The 22,376-nt window shown below is 42.5% G+C and overlaps 1 protein-coding gene across 1 annotated transcript in view; it reads right to left on the bottom strand.

Moving 5' to 3' along the window:
- LOC135200432 (kelch-like protein diablo) overlaps positions 1-13,686 on the bottom strand; it is a gene marked incomplete at its 5' end in the record, with an annotated part of 51,064 nt that extends 37,378 nt beyond the window's left edge. The window contains 7 exon segments of the mRNA XM_064229067.1: positions 4,358-4,541; positions 5,359-5,482; positions 6,446-6,532; positions 9,543-9,701; positions 10,010-10,173; positions 12,916-13,100; positions 13,438-13,686. Coding sequence (XP_064085137.1) covers positions 4,358-4,541; positions 5,359-5,482; positions 6,446-6,532; positions 9,543-9,701; positions 10,010-10,173; positions 12,916-13,100; positions 13,438-13,685 — 1,151 coding nt within the window.
- Positions 13,687-22,376: the final 8,690 nt, after the last annotated feature.

Below are 22,376 nucleotides of genomic sequence, written 5' to 3'. Positions count from 1 at the left end.
CGACCGTCACGTTAGCCCGAGCAGCCAGTTGATCGCTGCGAGAGCGTCCACTGGCCTGGCGAGAGTCGTGTGCACGACTCTCGCCAGTCTTCTGCTCCGCGCCGCTGTCTTGACGGCGAGCGAGCTCGGGCGTCAAAAACTTTGGCTGACGGTCTTCTTGGAAGAGCGTCCACTCGGTGCTTCTCGCGAACGAGAAGCGGCCGAGACGGAACCTGGTTTAGCGGCAGACCGCTAGCACCAGGTGAGGACGCCCCAGCCGAGGCTGGTGCCCTCTGGTCCCCGTCGACTTATTCTTTGCAGAAGAAGCGACGGGCCCCGTTCCCGAAGGAACAGGAGGGACCAGCAGAAGAGCTCCCCAGCTCGCCTGAGCGAGCCGGGCCCTTAGAAGATCCCGAAGGAGTCTTCTTAGGGGGAAGGAGGCAACCTTCTTCTTCTTCGGCTGTTTGGCCTTAGAAGTCGAAGGGGAAGGAGAGGCAGCGGACGACGAAGAAGACGACGACGACACCTTCTTCCTCTTCCTCTTCTTCTTCGCCAGGCTCCGCAGGACAGACGTCAGGTCTTCCATCCAGGAGGGAGCCGGGGCAGTTGCCGAAGCAACAGGGCCCGACTGCACCTGTCCGGAAAGACCTGAGACTGTGACAGCATCACCAACAGCAGGAACAACAGGAACAGGTCCAGGAACCGCAGGAACATCTGAAAGTGAATGAGCAGCAGGCACCTGATCTTGAAAGGGAATGAGCGCTGGGACAGCAATAGGTACGGCAGGCACGGCAGGTACCACAGGAGAGACAGGCGTCCTGTCGGCAGCTACCGTCATCCTCGGCACTGCGGCAGGTCCAGGGGGGTACTCTTTGGGCAGCGGCAGTCCGGGGTCGGCAATACAAAGAACCCAGGTGGCGGTGGCACCGTCCTGATTGGCACGGCAGGAATTGGTTCTGGATTGCAGCCGTGGGTGTTACCGACATGACATGTGGTGTGTACACCAGGTGCGGTGACATCTCATATGCTGGTGTCGAGATTGTGGTTGTTGTAGTGGTTACCGTATCATGAGTGACCACTGCCGACCCCCGCCAACCGCTGATCAACCCCTGCAGTCCCAGCGACTCTCACACCTGTCCCAGGTCGTCCTCGCTGATGGCAAACCTGCGGAAGCAAAAACAGTCGGGTATTAGAGGGGCTTTCCTCGCGCCTGGGGGGAGAGAACCCCACCCAGAGCGGGACGGAAGACCCCGAGTACAACTGGACGTCCGTTACCAAAGAGTCACCTGGACTTCCGATGACTTCTTGTGTCCTCGTACAGCACCCACTGCGCCTCTGACGAATGCAACACGTTACACAGGGCTCGTGCGGGAGCACTCTCGCCCCCGACAACGAGTACAAAACCTCGTGAGGATCTACATCTACATTCAAGGTCGTCTCCCACGGATGTAGCACCTGCGGTACATAGATAGATTAGTAAGAGGGGTTCCCTCACGCACGGGGGGAAGACATGCCCCACCCCGAACGCAAGGAAGCCCCCACATACAAAATACAATGAAGAAGCTGAGCGGGGGGCAGGAAGGAAGACGAAGAATCGGCTACCAACTTCCTGGCAGACCTTCGCTTCCCCCCCCCACCCCCGCACAGCAGTGAAAAGTAATATGAAAGAAACAGAATACTGCCCTGCGATTCACTCTAGAACTTAAAGGAGAAAAGATCAATTCCCGGGTAAGAACGGAAACTTGATCAATAATATGATGCTATCATAAAATATATTGAAAATGAAAACAGAATACTGCACTGCGATTTCATTCACATAAAAATCGTAAGGATCAATTCCCGGGTAAGAACGAAAATTGATCCAGATTAAATTCATGCAATCAATAAATGAAAATGAAAAAGAATATTGCAATTGCGAATCCACTTTCATTGGCATTCTATATACAAAATTAAAAGTTCGTGCCGAGCGCACTCCACACTCTCGTAACGAACGCACAGGGCAAAAATATAATGAAAAAACAAAGTACTTACATTTTTCAATTACACCCTTTCGCCCAAATACATGACTCGGCGCGAGCGCGCCCAGCCCTCGGCACCGAGACATAATTCAAGGGTTCATAATTAAGTAATGAAAATGAAAACAGTGTACTTACAGTTTCATTTTCAAGTCAAACAAACCATTAGTAGAAAACACAATATAAACAAAGCATACGACGATGAAGCGGGCAGAGAGCGATGACGAACACGTCCTTCACACCCGCGGCCGAAAGCAAAAGTGATTTGTTTACCTCCCAGTCGCGCGGCGCGCGACTGTCGGACAAGCAGTTAACTACCGTTCTCCCCTTGTTCGAAGCTTACGAACCGTTCCAGCTGCCGCTAGCTACTTCCTATTGTTAAATGAACATGGTTTGTATTACGTTATCGGAACAAATGAGTATTGCTACAATCAAAATAAATATATGAAAATGAAAAAGAAAATACTGTACTTGCGATTCCACTTCATACAGAATAAGTTTCCGTGACGAGCGCATTCGCTCGGCAAACGAGCATACAGGTCAAAAAAATATAAATGAAAAGAGCACTTACTTACGATTTTCATCTACACAATTTCCAACCAAAATATACGCTCGGATGCGAGCGCTCTCCCGCCCTCGGCACCGAGCATACACAATACGAGGATCATTTCTGGGAAAATGAATTCCCGCACTTACGCCCTTCAGTCCCGGCACTCGGGTAATCGGAGGCGTGGTGAAAACCAAGATCCTTTAATTCACAATTGAATTCAATGGAAATAAATATGAAATGATTGTACTTACAATTCAGTTTCACTAGATAAATAGAAAAAGAAAAACACAACCATGCGAAAGCAACGACGATAAAGCGGGCAGAGAGCGATGATACACGTCCACACGCCAGCAGGCCGAAAGCAAAAGTGATTTGTTTACCTACCAGTCGCAGCGCGCGCGCGCCCTGTCGGACAAGCAGTTAACTACCGAACCCCTTGTTCGAAAGCTTATGACCTATCCAGCTGCCGCTAGTAACCTTCCTATTGTAAAAGGACCGAAGGTTTGTATGCCGTGTCGGAACAATTATTAGCCTTACCTTTGGTAGAACCACTCCTGGAGGAAGACTCCTGATCCTATCGCGTTCCAATTTACGCCGATAGGACTCATATACTCTCCAATCATCATCGGTCAATCTCTCACATTCATTGCACCGATTATCCACCAAACAATTATGCCCCCTACAACTCATACATACTGTGTGGGGGTCTACCGATGCTTTCGGTAGCCTCACCTTACAATCAGTCCTCACACACACTCTGAAAACTCACAGCACTTGATCCAGACATCACGTTTACAGTTAAAGCCTTAATCCAACTCCCAGAAACGGTCACTATTGAACCAGTTTTAACTCCAAAAAACGGTTCCCATTCTTATTGCGCATGCCAATCCAACAATCCAATTCAATACCAAAAAACCAATCAGATACTTAAAAGCGAGCCAAATCCAAAAAATCCTGAGCGGAGGTCTGTAAACAGTTGTTTTACCGACCGCGCACAGAAAAAAATATGAATAGAAAATGGGAATGGTTCCTGATATCCCCGCCTCCCAGCGGCGGAATGGGTACTACCACCTGGCCGCCCCCATGCCGTGTGGCCGCGCGCTTTTGAAATTCTGTCGGACTTCAGAAAATACAGCTATATATATATCTGTCAGGTAAGTGGCATGAACAAATTATAATTTTAACTTAGTTCAGATGGGCCAAGTCCAGTATGAGTTGGAACTGGCAAAGGGAGGGATTTGTGCTTTTTTATGAGTTGAAAGTTTTGTTGATCTATAATGAGAAACAAACTCTGGTCTTTTCTTAATCTTATTTTTATTTGTGTACCGGTCTCATTTTTCTTGGGATTACTTAATAGAACCAATTTATGTATTGTAATGAGGTAAAGGATTAACACCTCCATTACCAGAACCTTTCATAATCTAACTGTTAACAGTTTCTAGCCAATATATAAATTAAAACTCGGAACAAGTATATATTAGTGAATTGTTTAAAGGCTTCTAATGGTAGCCATAACATAAGCCAAATTGTATCCAGGTAATTAAGGGATTAAACACTTAATAGTTATACTCGATGTTATTTTTCAATATAACTTATGCCTTTGAAGTTGTTTATATAACCCTATTATATGACCTTTCAACTTTTGAGTCTTATACTATATACAATAACCAGAGAACAATAATGATTTTAGTAACAATATATATTCTCCTAAACAGTAAAATGGAGGTAACAAGTATCGGTATCGGCCAAAAATTTGGTATCTGTGCATCCCCACTGTACATTGTGATAATGCACTACATTATTCTTTCCATACCTTTCAACGCTGTTCAAGTACGACTGTCCATCATGACCTCCAACAGCATACAACAAATCGGAAAGGACCGCAACCCCCACTCCACACCGTCTCTTACTCATGGGAGCAACCATTCGCCATTCACAGGTGGTAGGTTCAAATCTTTCTACAGAAGCTATGGCATCTCCACTACACCAACCACCAACTGAAAGAAAATCAATTTTGAAGTATCTTTAGTCTTAGATGGACAGCTGTCCTAAAATATATGATAATTAAAACTTTTCAACACGGTGAAAATGTAGAACCAATTCCAAATTTGGAACCTTTATTTTATTGCTTTGAAAACAACTAATCTGGTCATGGCAAATGACAAAAGATGGACAAGGCATCTGCATCTGCTGAAAACACATCTTAAAACTCTATGCCAATTTAACTTTAAAACTGATTAGAACAAATCTTTGCAACTTGCATATTCTCACATTAACCAAGATTTAAAAGGAAAAGTAGAGCAGGCCAATCACATGCCAGTGCAAATTAACTACCTCTTCTCCACTATCAAAATATTGCAGACAAAACAAAACAACCTGCTTTGTTACTTTCAAGTTACTTTGACCTTCTACTGTTAATACTGCACTTACAAAATGTTTGGAGATAGAGTACTTAATACATAATTTTACTATCAGGCCCCTACATACAGAACCAGTATCTACCTTATTAACCTTTATGGTGCTTCAAGATATGTTTTCTCTTAATTCAACATCTTTACTTCTCCCTTTGAAACCTTTTCTTTATACATTTTACATTTTTGCAAGGGTTGTTAATTTTGGCATTTCCATCTGTAAATTACAAAACATACTGCTTTGTTCTTGACTTATTCTGAAAGATTTTCATATATTATTTAATATACATTTTACCAAAATATATGAAATTAAATTCTAACCCACAAGTATTAGTTATGCTGTGCAGTGCTCAATTTTCCTAATAAAAATTTTGACAAGAAAATACCAAACTAAAAATCTGACCTGCAAAAAGAACTTCCCCCGTTTTGACTGGTTTGCGTGGTCTAGTTCGCGGACCCTGCATTAGAGGACGTTCTTGTGGTAATAGGAGGTAGTTCTTTGCTTCATCTACTAAATCACGGCACGCCTGTCACAAGAAAACACAGTACAGCTTAGTAAAACGACAATGGCCCCTTAAGGACTTCATCAACCCTACAAGAAACCATCAAAGGAGGGTCATGTACAAGTCAGCAAGTTTTGTGGAATAAAGCCTTGACATGAACTCCCTTAATCATTTGAAAATTTATCTAAATATGTACCCTGAGAAAGCAAAATATTGCTTTGAACTAAAACACCATATGCATATGGATGGTTCTAAACAAATTTATCTTCATTATCATAATATATTTTATGGCAAAATATAGATATACTGTAATATATTTTGGGCTACCTTCAATCTCACCTTTCAACTTTGTTTGCTTCCTGAACATGCTATGATAATGTATAGCCATTTAGCTCCAAATAACACCAAAACCAGTATCTTGCTATGAAGAGTACACAAACGGCAAAGAAAGATACGTTATCATTAAGTGCTTTGCAAGCCACAGTCACAAATATCTTTTATCTTTTCATTAAGATTTGCTGACCAATTACTGGGACAAATACTAAACTATATCTCATGTGACCAGCGGTTCATTTTAGTTTTGAATGGTAAGAGAAAAATTAACATGATTCTTAATTTAGTCATAGTATATTAAAAAAAATTTATATATACTTCAGTGTCATTTTTGTTTTTCCGTTTGTTTTGGCATCCTGCTCAGCTTCAAAACACAACCAAACCTTTGTTCTAACATGAAAAATAACATTCAACAAAGAAATCACAGGGACATCACTAAATAGTACACATCCAGTCACCAAATATCACTATAATTTGGGACACACACACTGTGCTGGGGCCAAAAGTCTCAAAGGGTTGAGACTTTTGCAGGAGCTTCTCTTCCCCAGACAATAACTTCAGACAGAGAAAAGAGGGCATGGTGAGGCTGCAAAACTAAGCAAGTGGGTGCAGCTAAGGGCAAAAAACATAGCTCTAATCTGCAACTTGACTTACCTCATCGCTTTTGATAAGAAGGTCTGAACCAACAGTACCGACCAGGAACTTTGGACTAAGAAGAGGTAGACGCACATGTTCGAGAACCTGAGGAACAATAAAATCAACTATAAAATGACAGTCAGAGAATTGCAAAACACCTCTTGGTAAAATCACATATTATAAACTGGTTTTATCAATAATCACTTTTAAACAATTTTCCACTAAAACATTAGTGACCATGGTTCTTTCCATGCTACAATATATAAAGAACTGAAAATTCTTGGCATTGTACAGAATGGAAGGGGCTGCATCTAGGGGATACTGCAAAGAACCTTAATAAATTTACACAGATGGCATTACCCGCAAAAGGGTTTTTCATGATGTGTGAAAAATTCTGATGGAATAAAGTTGTATCATTACAAAAATGTGTTTTTTACCCACAATAATTAATACACTAAAAATTAAAACACAAGATGCTTAAACATCATGGAAGGAAAAATGTTTCTCTTTAAAATTACCAGAATTAGGAAAATTCAACATTTTTCATGATATTACTTTGCACAAGCTACAATAACATAGTAACTGTTGGGATTACATATGTTATTTTTCCCTTTAGGTCTAAAATAAGAAACAAGTGTCTCAAGTCTGCAGCAAACCAAACTGGAATAAAAACCAATTTGCTGTTAAAAGTCAAACTTGTGCACTATAATTGGTATTACTGACATCAGCTCTATGAATGACTGAAAGATTAGCATTCTTCAAACTCTAAACATACTAAAAAAAATTCTAACATTAATAAGGATCCCAAATAAAATCCTATTTTTTCCTGGAATAACACAGATCTTATCCTGACAGAGAATATGTCTGACAAAGCATTAAGCCTTACTCTTCTTCTCTTCTTCCCAGCTTTTTCCATTTTATTTTTTATATGGGGTCTGCCGTTTCGGATGAGCCGTTTCCATCTATTTCTATCTTGCGCTTCTGCCTCATCAATTCCCTTCTCATGTAATCTCCCTCTCACACAGTCCTTCCATCTCTTTCTTGGTCTCCTCTTTTTCTTCTTCCTTGCACCTCCACCCCCAAAGTATGTCTCCCAGCGTGGTCCTCATCTCTCCTCAACAGGTGTCCATACCATCTCAGCCTCCCCTCCTGCACTTTCTTTGATACTTCCACCACCTTAGTTGACCCCCTTATGTAGTCATTTCTGATCCTATCCACTCTTGTCACCCAGACATCCACCTAAGCATTCTCATTTCTGCCACATCCATCTTCTTCTGCTCTGCTTTTCTCATGCTTGCTGTTTCCGTACCATACAGCATTGCTGTTCTTACCACCGTCTTGTGAAATTTTCCTTTTAACCTAAGCGGCACTCTTTTGTCACAAAGAACTCCAGAGGCCGCTCTCCAGTTGTTCCAGCCTGCCTGTACCCGATGTTTTACTTCTTCTTCCATACTTCCTCCAGCGTTAACAAAAGATCCCAAATACTTAAACTTATCAACTCTCCTTATTTGCTCTCCACCAAGCTGAATACTTTCTCTATCATCCCCCTCAGTGTGGTACACATATATTCTGTCTTGGATCTACTTATTCTCATTCCTCTGTCCTCCAGTACTTGTCTCCATCTTTCCAACTTTCACTTCCAGATCTTCCCTGCTCTCTACACACAGAACAATATCATCCGCATACAATAGTTCCATGGTACTGTCTCCCTTACTTCCTCTATTATAATATCCATCACTATGTTAAAGATAAATGGGCTCAGAGCCGACCCCTGGTGTAATCCTACTCTCACCTCAACCCTCCTGTCTCTCCAACACTGCTCCTCACTCTGGTAAATATATTCCGGTACATCTCTTGTATCAATCGCACATACTTCTCTTGCACCAGCTTCTCCCTCAGGCTCCTCCATACCTTTCTTGTCTCCGGGACTCGGTCATAAGCCTTTTCAAGGTCAATGAATACCATATGTAGGTCCCTTTGTGTCTTTCCCCGAATTTCTCCATTATTTGCCTCAGACAAAATATACCATCTGTTGTTCCCCTTCCCTTCATAAATCCCATCTGCTCTTTAACCTATTTGTACTTCTTCTCTCAGTCTAGCATCTATCATCCTTTCCAGTATCTTCAAAGTGTGGGACATCAATTTAATGCCCCTATAATTACCACACTCTTGGACACGCCTTTCCCTTTAAAAATTGGGATCAATATACTCCCCGCCACGCCACTCATTTGGTATCTTTTCCGTGTTCCATGATCTCTATCATAAGATCGTACAGTATATCCACTCCATCTCCTAATGCTTTCCATGCCTCCACCGGGATCATGTCTGGTCCGGTTGCCTTCCCATTCTTCATCTTCTTCAGTGCATTTAGTACCTCTTGCCTAGAAAACCTCATTACCATGCCAATGTTCACTTGCCCATCCTCTCTTATTAGTCTATTATTTTCTTCATTTAACAACTGTTCGAAATATTCTTTCCATCTCTTCACAATGTCTTCCTCCTTTCTAAGTACAACACCCTCTTGATCCTTTATTTGTTTGATATGTGTTTGATAGCTTGATCATCTTCTTTAATCCTTCCTTTGTCCCCAGCTCATTATACACATCATCATACGACTTTGCTTTAGCTTGGGCTACCACCTTTTTCACCACCTTGTTTTTCTCTCTGTACCTATTTCTGTCTTCCACTGACTGTGACTCTTCCCATATTTTCTTTGCCGCCTCCTTATCTTTTACTACTTTCTCAATGTCTTCATCCCACCACCAACTCTCCTTCTTCCCATATGATACCAGATGTCTCTCCTAGCAGCTCCTTTCCATGCCTTCTTATTACTGCTGCATTTCGTGCCCACCATTCTTGAACATCTTCAATCCCCATATCAATATCCTCCAAAACCCTCCTCTTAAACTCTCTCTTCTTATCCCCTTCCTTCTGTAATTCGTACCATTTAATTTTCCTTATCCCTTTAGCTTTGGTTTTTCTTTCCCTTTTCAACTTCAAGTCCATACATAGCAGTCTGTGTTGGGGGGCTACATGGTCGCCTGGAATAACTTTGCAAAAGCATTAAGCCTTACTATTACTACTAAAACGCTTTTACTCTAATAACGATATTCACCTGAGCCAAGAAGGGGCGCCTTTCCGTTACGTTGTACTTAACCCAAGCCATGACGGCGCTGAACACTTGTTCTTCGGAACGCACGTTAAGTTCGTCACTCGAGATGATGTCCATCAACTGGTTCACTGGGAGTTCCATAAACTCTTCGCTTTCTATAACCTGCAGACATGAAATGGCAATTATTTCAACGAACTACCAGGTTGAATTTTTACCTTCATATTGTTTGATTTAAACTAACATTATAACTCAGAAAAATGATGCAATAGAGGGTGCAATACCATAACCATTTCTCGAGTTTTCAACAATACCACATGCAGCACTTTTGGAAAAGGGTAAATGACCAGTGCTGTAAAAATACTGTCAATGTTGAGATATATACACATGAAATATCAGTAACTTTATGCAACTTTCAATTTCAAATGGCTGTTGATAATCATATTTCTCAACATAATGTTATGTATCCCCACCTCCTGAAAATTATGTTGGGTGAACTTATCCGCAATATGTAACAATTCCCTGCAGGAGTGGGTGTCGGCAAAAGCACGGATTCCTAGGCAATTTGAAGGATGCAACTGCTGCTTGAGAAATTCACAGCATACATCCTGAATTTCTTGCATCTGAAGCAGACAAGCTGAAAGAGAAAATTAAAATGAGTTGAACAGGTTCAAATAAAACTTCAAACAATACAGACACCACCTAATTGTCAACGAGCTATGTTCCGGATGGCTGTTTGTATGTTGAATTATTTGCAAGTTAGTTACTGTACTCTTCACACAAAACAAAATTTTAACTTAGGGGTGGCAAAGGGGAGCAATATGAACAAAATTTTAATTTGCAATCCCATTTGTTTGTATCTGAATGCTTGTAAGTTGAATGTCCGTAAGTGGTGTCTATGCGCAAATTATGAAATAACAAAAGTTTTGAAGTTTCAACATCCAACTGATCATCCTTAACATTTTTACTCGAGTCTTCCCCCTTTAGGGATTAAATGTAAAGATTTAGCAGATCACCTATGATAATCTAAAGTCCATTTGAAAACAAACTACTTAATAACTGCTCATAAAAACATAACAATCCTGTAGTCTAACACCTAAATTTGAACTATTTTTATTTCAAATCAGTTTAGGTACTGCGTGAATATCCAATTTAAACACTTCCTTTATTCAACATCAGTTGAATCTCCTTCCCACATTTGTCCAAGTATACTGCAACATTCTCAATACCCTTTCTGTCTTCTTAGAAAGTTTGCCAGGTAGGCTAAACTAATTAGTAGGCACAAGAACTTAATTAAATTTCATCTAGCTTAATTTTAATTCCACGCCTCCCAGAATATAAATTAGTATCATGGGTGGTATATATTACACAGCTCTTAGAATAGAATGTGTTATGAACCACTATTGGGTTTATCAGGTTCTTTAATAAAAAAAAAAAATAAAAAAAGTATCGGGACTAATAAAATCTAGCAGCAATTGAGACTGGCAAAGGAGGACGAAACCAAGTAATACAAAACAGACCTACAAAACCAAGTAATACGAAAACAGACCTTAAGACTAATTTATTATATATAAAATTAACAATTGTTTGAATTCAGTATTTATATGAAAGGATCAGTGGCAAAGCAAAAACGTTTAAGTGAAAACAACCATAAATTTTATCTGAAAGTTATCAGATAAGGCAAATATCAAACAATCTTTAAGAAAAACAATGATTGAGTAAGTACATCAATAACCAAAAATAAACATTTCTTGCAAGCAGTGGGAAAAATAATTACTTTACATAAAGGATTAGTAAAATGCCATTACAATTATTACAGTAACCTCAGTACGAGCAGTTAGCAAATAGTTAATAAGAAACAACATAAAAAGGTTACAATTATTGACACCAATTAACAAAAAGGGACCATAAAAATCAAGAGCAGGGTTAACACATGCCATAAAAACACATCAATTTCCTGATTACTTTCATACATTAACAATAAAAACCTGACGAAAACCTTTGGCACAAAAGCCCTCTACAATAAATACTGCAGGACACTCCATTCCCAGGAAACCGGGGCAACTTGCAGAGATAACACCTGAGGACCCACTAAGAATACCTCTTGAAGAAACTTACCCAGCCGAAGCTGTACACACAACGCAGACGAAACTGCCCATCAGGAGAACGTGACTGAACAGAACCCCCATGGTGCTTATAACCTGCTCAGGTCTCTGTACCTTACTGACTGAAGCAGTCAGACACGGGCTGCCAGATGTTACCTTACCTCCAGCTCTTCTACCAATAAACAAGAGGTGAGACGACTCTCATTGGGAAACAACCTGAAACAACCGTTTCGATCACCCGTGAAAAGAATACTATAAATGAGGTGCTTAATACCCTTACAAATGGAATAAAGAATTTTGGCAAAAGGCCAAGCACTGGGACCCGTGAGGTCATTCAGCAGTGAAAAGGAAACCGACAATAGAAAGGTTCGAAAGGTGTAACAGGAGGACAACCTCGCAGTTGCACTAAGGAATGAGGACAATTGGAAGGGCAAATAAAATCTGGAAATCAAATACACATTAGTCTAGTCACAACCTGCCATTCAATATGGACATGAATTATTGACTAAATAACAATAATATCACTTCTCGGATTCTGTCAATTTTATAATGAAGCTTGAAAAGAGTATAAGCAGGAGTCAGAGATGATACCACAAGGAAAGTTGCAGAAGCTTCGTATATAGATGAGATAATGATGGAGAAATGGAAAGGGGCTTGACTAACACTGGGACCGATGAGGCCATTCAGCGCTGAAAGGGAAATCGAGAGTAAAAAGGTTTTAAAGGTGTTACAGGAAGAAAACCTCACTGTTGCACTATGATTCCATTGTTATGAGAGCATAGAAAATGAGATGGATGAAAAAGAATATGAATGGAGGTACAGTAACAGAATTAAAAGGGTTACAGCTTTGGACAGGAGGTCTGTTGCATAGAACCTTGAATAATGCCTACAGTGCAGTGTGTGAGTGCACTAATGACACTAACCCCTATACAAGGCACACCACTCTCAGGAAAATATAGCAAGTGACAGCGTCAGCTAGGACCCTCTGGGCACCAGAAGTTGGAAAACCCAAATCTAATCTTGTGAGAGCTATGAAACAGGAGGCTGGAGATTGGTGCAGCTTTGTAGACGCTTCAAAAAATTTTCATTAATGTACGTGCAAAACTTCAGATTGTCTCAAACCATATTCACAGTCAAATCCATCTAAATGCATGCTATACTGAACAGAGAAGGCACCATGAATGCAAAGGAAGCCATGAGAAAAGTTGAATATCTACAAAGAAGCATTTTTTATTAACGGATGCAAAAAGCTTCATAAGAATGGAGCAGCTTACCTGCTGGGAGCAAAGTCTGTACATTTGATTCTTGAACGGTTATTTCAGAAGTATAGCAAAAATTCACCAGTAAATCTACAGCGTGTTCATCTATATCGTGTATTGGGACTTCTGTCTGTCTGGCTTCTAAAAGTTCTGACATAAACATTGCATGAAAATATGGACTGCAGGCAGATAAAATCACTCTGAAATAAAAGATTTGGCATGACAATCATATTCACAAACACTCAGCAGTATAATGTACAGATATCATTGATTTCATAATTCAAGTTAGGAAATTCCAACAGCTAGGAGCATTCACATTTTTCCTACCAGTTTATATGGCTGCTTCTGAAAATTTGAATTCAATATCCTCTATACTAGGTAAACATAAATGTTAAAATAACCTCTTCTAAGCATCTGGAAAAGTATGGTACTGCTGCATATCTATACGTAGTTAAGACGTCATTTTCTACACCTAATGATAAACTTCATACAGCTCAGTTTTAGGTGCTAATTAGCCAACATTCTGTGGTTACTCACCGATGAGCAAATATTTTCCGTCCACCCACAATGAGCACCACGTCACAAAGCTCCCGCCTCTTTTGTAACATATTAATGTTGGCCAACGCCAACTTGGGATGTTTGTCGGATGTATAACTAAGACTACATGGGGAGGGCGGGCGCCCGATGGATGTTTCTCCAGTGATGGGCACCCCGTCATCTCCGCCTACAACCCTTCCGGTCTGGCCTACGCGGAGATCCATTATGGTTTTAGTCATGCCGTCCATTCTGAAAAGCCAAGAATATCATTGTAAAATATAATTATTCAGAGGATAAACCCTATTCATATGAAACAAGTCTACAGGGGCCATTGAGTTGAAATTCAAGCTTCCAAAGATTACACTCATTTGAAAGATGTTATAGATGATAATAGGAAAAGTGAAAAGAAGAGGTCAGTTATTAGAAAAAAAAAATATATAAATGAATATATATACAGATAAAAGTGCAGTAGTACTCATAAAGAAATTAGGGTAGTACCGCACTGCATCTTCGTGCGAACTTCCTAGGTTAGGTTCTAATTGCATAACATACTCTGGGAGGATATCATGTGTAATTTTCATGCAAAATAAATACTCACTATTAAGGTATTTATACAGTAATTTTTTTGATTAAAAGATGCATCAAATACAATAAAGTAACTTAACTTGTATCCACTGGTGAGTGACTGTCTTTTATCAAATATGATATTGTTATTGTACAATAAAGTTTCATACATACTTACCTGGCAGATACTTAGCTATAGACTCCGTCGTCCCCGACAGAAATTCAAATTTCGCGGCACACACTACAGGTAGGTCAGGTGATCCCGCCGCCTGCCGCTGGGTGGCAGAATAGGAACTATTACCGTTTTAAGCCAGATTTTTGCTCTTCCACCTGTCTCCTTAGGAGGTTGGGTGGCCATACGATCGTATATATCTGCCAGTAAGTATGTATGAAACTTTATTGTACAATAACAATATCATTTTCATACATTCAACTTCCCTGTCAGATATATACTTAGCTGATTGGCACCTTTGTCGGAGGGCAAGAGACAGCTAATTACTGGACCTAATAGGTAAACAACATATGTTGTAGGTAATACAAGTTAATTAATAATACCCTAGTTCCTACCTGTTTAGGCGGAAGATTTCTTAGCTTGTGCTGAGAAGTCTGCTTCGCCTCAAAAGCTTCAGCGAGGGTGTGCCCTATGGCTGAGAACTCTTGAAAAGGACTGTCAATGGGGTTTCTTATCCACTTACTCAACAGAACCTAATGGCAATTGTCACTGGAGTCTTATTCACTTACATGACAATATACCTATGCCTCTTGGCATATAAAGGAGTAAAATATTCTGATCCCGATCACCCGATCCTAACCGTGGATTAGTAAATATGATTGAAAGGCGTTATCCCCAAACACCCTTCAAACAACCTAAAAACTCAACACCAATAATTTAAAATCACAATATATAAAATATAAGGACAAAAACTTAATATTAAGGATCAGTCGTTTCTCTCTTTCCCAGCACTGTATCCGCTGGAATACTAAGGTCCTAGAGAAAAGCATTTCTCATATGTCACTCTCACATCTTTCAAGTAATGTGAGGCGAACACTGAGTTACATCTCCAATACGTGCCGCTTAAGATGTTCTTCATTGACATGTTCTTGTTGAACGACAATGATTGTAGCGACTGCACGTACTTCGTGTGCTTTTACCCTTAAGGTCTTATATGCCTCACTATCACAGCTCATGTGGGCTTCCGTTATGATGTTCCTAACAAAAAATCCTAAGGCATTCTTTGACATAGCTCTTCTAGGGTCTTTAACTGCACCATAAACTCTGATTGCAACCCTGCAACTGCTTCTTCTTACTGCAGTAAAATTCAAGTTCTCACAGGACATAAAGTTCTTTCCATTCATTCCCAACTAATTGAGAAAGGCCTTTTACATTCAAAAGTCCTAGGCCAAGGTCTCGAGGGGTTTTCATTTTTTGCTAGAAATAAAGGTTTAAAGGACAATACAGCCGAATCCTTCTTAAAACCCACTCTAGAGTCAAGCGCTTGCAGCTCACTCACTCTTTTCGCAGTGGCGAGAGCTATTAAGAAAATGCATTTTCTAGTCAAGTCCCGGAAAGTAGCTTTATCGGGAGGTTCAAATCTCCCCGACATAAGGTATTTGAGAACCACATCCAGATTCCAACTAGGGGCGAGAGAAGTTCTTAATTTTTTAGTTTCAAATGATCTAAGCAAATCATGCAGATCTTTGTTATTCTCTATGTTCAGGCCCCTATTCCTGAACACAGCTGATAACATGCTCTTATAACCTTTAATGGTGTTGCACTGCCAAATGAGATTCTTCTCGGTAAAAACAAAAGAAAATCAGCAATTTCGGTCACAGAGGTATCGAGGAGGACAGCTTCTTCGCCTTACACCATCTACGGAAAACTTCCCACTTCGATTGGTATATCCGCATGGTTGAGGACCTCCTTGCTCCAGCAATTGCTTTTGCCGCTTCGCGAGAAAAGCCTCTCGCTCTGACCAATCTTTCGATAGTCGAAAGGCAGTCAGAGCGAGAGCGTGGATATTTTGTGATACCTCTCGAAGTGGGGTTGTCTGAGCAGATCTGTCCTTTCGGGAAGAGATCTGGGGGAAGAAGTCCACTATCCATTCCTGTACCTCTGTGAACCATTCTCTTGCAGGCCAATAAGGAGCGATCAATGTCATCCTCATTCCCTCCGAGGACACGAACTTTTCTCATTACTTCCCCAAGCATCTTGAAATGGGGGAAACACATACGCGTCTATGCCCTCCCAATCCATGAGCATGGCATCTATGGATAGGGCTCTGGGATCGTCCCCCAGCGAGCAAAGTTCTCCATCCTCCCTGGATAGGAATGTTGCAAAACAGGTCTACTTGCGGCTTCCCCCAAAGAGACCATAGTTGCTGGCAGATTGTGAATGAAGGGTCCACTCTGTTGGAAGGACCTGGTTTTTTCCTGCTCAATCTGTCTGCTCTTATATTCTTTCCCTCCTTGAACGAACCTCGTCAGGAGTCGAATCCCTCTTTCTTCTGTCCATATCAACAGATCCCTTGCTAGTTGGTAAAGGGAGAAAGTGTGTGTCCCCCCTTGTTTTCTTATATAAGCCAGAGCCGTGGTGTTGTCCGAGTTGACTTGGACCACCACGCCTCTGACTTCGTTCTCGAAAAACTGCAGTGCTAAGTGCACTGCTAAGAGTTCCTTGCATTTATGTGCCAGGCCTTCTGTTCTTCTGTCCAACTGCCTGACACTTCCTTCGACCCTAGTGTTGCTCCCCACCCCGTGTCCGAAGCGTCTGAGAATAACACTAGGTGAGGGTTCTGAAGGGCCAAGGACACTCCTTCGTTTCTTGTCAGTCCTCCCGAACCACCATCGTAAGTGGTTTTTGATACTCTCTCCTATAGGAAAGGTATCCAAAAAGATCTCCTTTTCTTCTGTTCCAACTCCTTCTGAGATGGAACTGCAAGGGTCTCAGATTCAGTCTCCCTAGAGAGATGAACTGCTCCAGCGAGGAAAGCGTGCCCAGAAGACTGAGCCATTCCCTCGCTGAGCTTTGTTCTTTCTCTAGAAGACCGAGATTTTCTCCAACCCTTTCGAGATTCTTTCTTGGATGGATACGCTCAAAAACCCCGAGAATCCATCCGAATCCCCAGATAGACGATAGTCTGACTGGGGATTGTGTGACTTCTCTGAGGTTACGAGCAATCCGAGAGATCTGGTCAATGAAGAGCTATCTCAAGTCCTCCAAGCACTTTGTCTTGTCGCGCTCTTATAAGCCAATCGTCTAGGTAAGAGATATCCTCACCCCCTTCAGATGTAGCCATCTTGCTACGTTTCTCATCAACGCTGTAAACACCTGAGGAGCCGTCGAGAGGCCGAACACAAAGCCCTGAACTGATAAATCCTTCCCTGCACCATGAAAAACAAGAAGATATTTCTTCGACGAATGATGCAGGGGGACGTGAAAGTATGCATCTTGCAGGTCGAGGGAGACCATCCAATCTCCTGGACGGAGAGCAGAGAGAAGACCGAGTTGGATGTTTCCATGGAGAACTTTGTCTTCTCCACGAAGCGATTCAATGCACTCACGTCCAGGACAGGCCTCCACCCCCCGAGGCTTTCGGCACCAAAAATAGGCGACTGTAAAAACCTCGGGAGTGCGGATCCTGTACTACTTCGATGGCCTCCTTCTCCAACATTTGCTGCACCAGGTCCAAGAAGGATCTCTCTCTTTTACAGGGTCTTTGTATCTCGCTGACAGCTCCCTCGGGAGTCGTCGTCGAATGGAGGTCTGTTCTTGAAGGGGATGAGGTATCCTTTCCTCAGCACTTGCAGGGACCAAGAATCTGCTTTCATTGAAGCCCATGCTTCCGAGAATCCCAGAAGTCTGGCCCCTACTAGTGATTGGGGCGGACTGGAATCTCATTTAGCGTTCTTCTTTCGAACTCTAATGGAGATCTTCCTCTTTTCTCTCCTCCTCTCTTCCTTGGGGCTCGGCTAAAAGCTCTACCTCGAAAGGGCTGTTGGGCAGGTTTTGGCTTCCCTCTTCGAGACAGAAGCAGCTGGCCTAGGCTTCTTAGTCAGAATGTACCAGCAAACAAATCCTGTGTTGCCTTCTCAGTAAGCGTATGGAAATGTCCTTTACCAACTGAGAAGGAAACAGCTGTTTAGACAGAGGGGCGTAAAAAAAAGAAAGCCCTCTGTACTGGAGAGACTGCTTTGGTAAGAAAAGAACCAAAGACAGCCCTCTTCTTTAATACTCCTGTCCCGAACAAGGATGCCACTTCAGCCGATCCGTCCTGTACTGCCTTGTCCATGCATGCCAAAACACTATGCAATACTTCTGGTTCCAAAAACTGAGGGTCTTGAGTCTTGTTGGCCAAAGCCCCAAGGGACCAATCTAGGAAGTTAAAACTTCCAAGACATGGAATATTCCCTTGAGGAGATGGTCCATTTCAGACATTGTCCAGCTTGTTTTGGCTGATGGAAGTGCATGCCTCCTTGCCGAATCCACCAAGGTCGAGAAGTCCGCTTCAGCAGATGAGGGAAGAGAAAGTCCCATAGATTCCCCTGTGCTATACCAAATCCCTCTCTTCCTGATAGCCTGGAAGGGGGACAGGTAAACACAGTCTTCCCCGCCTCCTCCTTGGTTTTAAGCCATTCCCGCCACCGACTGCAAAGCCCTCTTCATTGAAATGGTCGGTTGCATCTTCAAGAAAGAGGAAGACTTCGCAGCCTTCGTACTCGAAAATAAGACCGAGGAGAAGGAGGGGCAGCAGGACTCAGAGACTCTCCAAATTCTTTTAACAAGAGGGCTGCTAGTATCTTATAATCAGAAAGACCTGCCCCCTTGTTTTCTTCAGAGTCCGAAACATCCTCTAATTCCGGTTGAGTTTTATTCGGAGAAGAGTGTGCGACCGGAGGACTCCTCTCTCGGGAATGCACAGGGCTTGCAGCAACACCGGCTGCAACCTGACAAGGGCTACGGTCGCTTGTGCGACATCTTGAGTCCCTGCCAGGAGAAGGCCGATGTTGTTTCTTTTACCCTAAGGCCCTCCTGACAAGGACGACGGCCGCCTGTGCGACAACTTTCGTCCCTACCAGGAGAAGTCCTTAAATGTCGTTCCCTTTTTTCATGATCAATTCCTTCCCGACAGGGGCTACGATCACCTGTGCGACACCTAGAGGCCCTGTCAGGGGAAAACTGATCTTGAGAAAATCCCCAAAGAGGAGCCTCCAAGTCCGCTTCAAACTCCGATAACTCATCCAAATTGTATTCTGGATTGTAAAAATCCTTGCGCCTGCATTCAGGCGCTCTAGACGCTTTACGTCTTGTTTCCAGCCGCTTCAGGCTTTGCAGGCGCCCTTGCGCCTCCATTCGGACGCTTCAGGCTCTTCAGGCGCTTTGCGCTCGTTTCAGGCGCCTCAGGCTCTTTAGGCGCTTTTGCTTCTTCTTTCAGGCGCCTCGGGCTCCCTAGGCTCTTTGCTTTTCCTTTGAGGCGTTCTAGGCTCTCCAGGCGCTCTATGTTTCATATCAGGCGCTCTAGGCTCTCCAGGAGTTAAATATTTCCTTTTAGCCACTTCAGGCTTTTCAGGCGCGTTGCGCCTCATTTCTTTTACTTGAAGAGCTTTACGCCTCATTTCAGGCGCTCCAGACTCTTTTCGCCTCGCCAAAAGAGTTCCAGGATCTTCAGTTTACTTTGCGCCTCCCTTCTGGCGCTTCAGGCGCTTCAGGCTCTTTGCGCTTCCTTTCAGGAGTTCGTCCGATTTGGTCGGGAGTTCCAATTTTACTCCTCGATACGGACATCTCATGTGCTTTCTTCTAGTAGGAGTTCCCTATACACATCTTGTCGCCTTGACGGCGTTTTGCGCTTGACAGTAGCCTGACGTCTGGCTGGCGCCAGCTTCTGGCAGGCGCCTCGTCCGAGCTCTCAGATAGTTTCTAAAGGGACGGGATCTTTTGATAGGGAGAAATCTATCCTTCCTTCTAGGCTGATCAGATTTAAGAACTCCTACTAGGGAAGATATCTGTTTCTGCATATCCTCTAACATCTTCGTAGCTACGTCTCTCTTTCCAACCTCCGATGCAGGAGAAGAAGCTTCTGAATATACATTCTTCTTCCTCTTTTCCGGAGGATATTCTTCCGGAAATTCTTCAGCTTGAGTCGAATAAGAAGGAGACTTCCAAGTTCTCGTTCGAAGGTCTCGACAATCTATCTGAACTCCATCCTTTTTTTAGATGAGGAATCAGACGAAGAAAAATGACATTTGTCCAAAATTGCATTTTTCCTAACTATACAAACCTGAGGTCCTTTTACAATAGGAAGGTACTAGCGGCAGCTGGATAGGTCGTAAGCTTTCGAACAAGGGGTTCGGTAGTTAACTGCTTGTCCGACAGGCGCGCGCGACTGGGAGGTAAACAAATCACTTTTGCTTTTGGCCCAAGCAAAAAAACTGCAGAGTGAGGGGTGGCATGAGGTGGGCTATGTGTAAAAGGACCTCAGGTTTGTATAGTTAGGAAAAATGATATTGTTATGATAAAACAATAAAGTTTCATACATACTTACCTGGCAGATATATACATAGCTAAGACTCCGTCGTCCCCGCCCCGACAGAAATTCAAATTTCGCGCCACTCGCCACAGGTAGGTCAGGTGTGATCTACCGGCCTGCCCTGGGCGGCAGGACTAGGAACCATCCCCGTTTTCTATCATATTTTCTCTCTTCCACCTGTCTCCTGCGGGGAGGCTGGGTGGGCCTTTAATTGTATATATCTGCCAGGTAAGTATGTATGAAACTTTATTGTAACATAACAATATCATTTTCATACAATCAACTTACCTGTCAGATATATACTAGCTGATTGGCACCGGTTCGGTGGAAGGGTAAGAGACAGCTACTATATGGAATAGACAGGTAAACAACATATGTTGTAGGTATAAATAAAACCTTGGTTCCTACCTGATAGGTGGTAGACTTCGTGGGTGTTTGCCCAGTAGTCTGCATCACCTCAAGAAACTTTAGCGAGATATGTGATCTATGGCCAAGAGTTCTTGTGGGTCTGCCGATGGGGTCTTATCCACTTACTCGGCAGAGCCTAAAAGGACTTTGTCAATGGGTGCTGATCCACTTATATGACAATACACCTTATGAAGGAGCACACAACCAATCCCGACCACCTGATCCTAACCATATGTTAGAACTAAGGATTGTTACGAGTTATCCCCGAACTCGTCACAACAACCGTAACTCAAAAACCACTACGCACACATACATAATTTTCAAAAAAAAAAAAAAAAAAAAAAAAAAAAAAAAAAAAAATTATACTCAACTAATTGGATTGACAAGAATTCTCTTACTGAACAACATAGACGGCCGCCCGTGCGAGCCTAAGTCCTCCATTGTTTCGAAGAGACTCTCGACCATATCCAAAAAAGAAGAACAGTATATACATTTAAGGATTGGTGTCGGCTCCCGTACCCAGAATCGTATCTGCCGATACGATAGGACCTAGAGAAAAACACTTCTCATACGTCACACGCACGTCTTTCAAGTAATGAGATGCAAATACTGAGTTGCATCTCCAATATGTCGCGTCTATGATGTTTTTAAGCGACATATTCTTATAAAACGAGAGAGACGTCGCAACCGCTCTTACTTCATGAGCTTTTACTCTCAGTAGCTGTAACTGTTCGTCAGGACAGACCTTATGAGCGTCCGTAATGACTTTTCTTACGAAGAACGCCAGAGCATTCTTGGACATCAGTCTTGTGGGGTCTTTTACCGCGCACCAAAGACCTTGTCTAGAGCCTCCCAACTGACGCTTTCTCTGAAGGTAGAACTTCAGCGCTCTAACAGGGCATAGAGACCTCTCTGCTTCTCTGCCTACGAGACTCGACATTCCTTTGACTTCGAATGACTTAGGCCAGGGATTCGTGGGATTCTCGTTTTTCGCTAAAAACAGGGTCTTAACGAGCAAAATAGCCGAGTACTCCCTTGAATCCTACTTTATCCTGCAGAGCTTGTAATTCACTAATTCCTTTGCCGTAGCTAAAGATAATAGGAATAGACATTTTCTAGTTTAGTCTCTAACGATGCCAGATGGAGGAGGTTCGAATCTTATCCGATGACAGATATTTGAGGACTACGTCCAGGTTCCAGTTCGGAGGTACTGGTTCCTTAGACTTTTGAGTCTCAAAAGATCTTATGAGATCTGTGGAGATCTTTGTTATTTGCCAAGACTAATCCTCTGTTCCTGAATACAGCCGAGAGCATACTTCTGTATCCTTTATTGTGGATACGGCTAGATGAGATTTTACTCTCCAGGAATAGCAAGAAATCAGCAATTTCCGCTATAGAGGTAGAGGAGGAGGACAACTTCTTGGCTTGGTTCTACACCACCTT

Source organism: Macrobrachium nipponense, chromosome 26 (assembly GCF_015104395.2).
Source record: "Macrobrachium nipponense isolate FS-2020 chromosome 26, ASM1510439v2, whole genome shotgun sequence".
In the NCBI taxonomy this organism is placed as follows: Eukaryota; Metazoa; Arthropoda; class Malacostraca; order Decapoda; family Palaemonidae; genus Macrobrachium; species Macrobrachium nipponense.
Note: the sequence above shows the minus strand (reverse complement) of the source record. Positions and strands in the feature narration are given on the sequence as shown.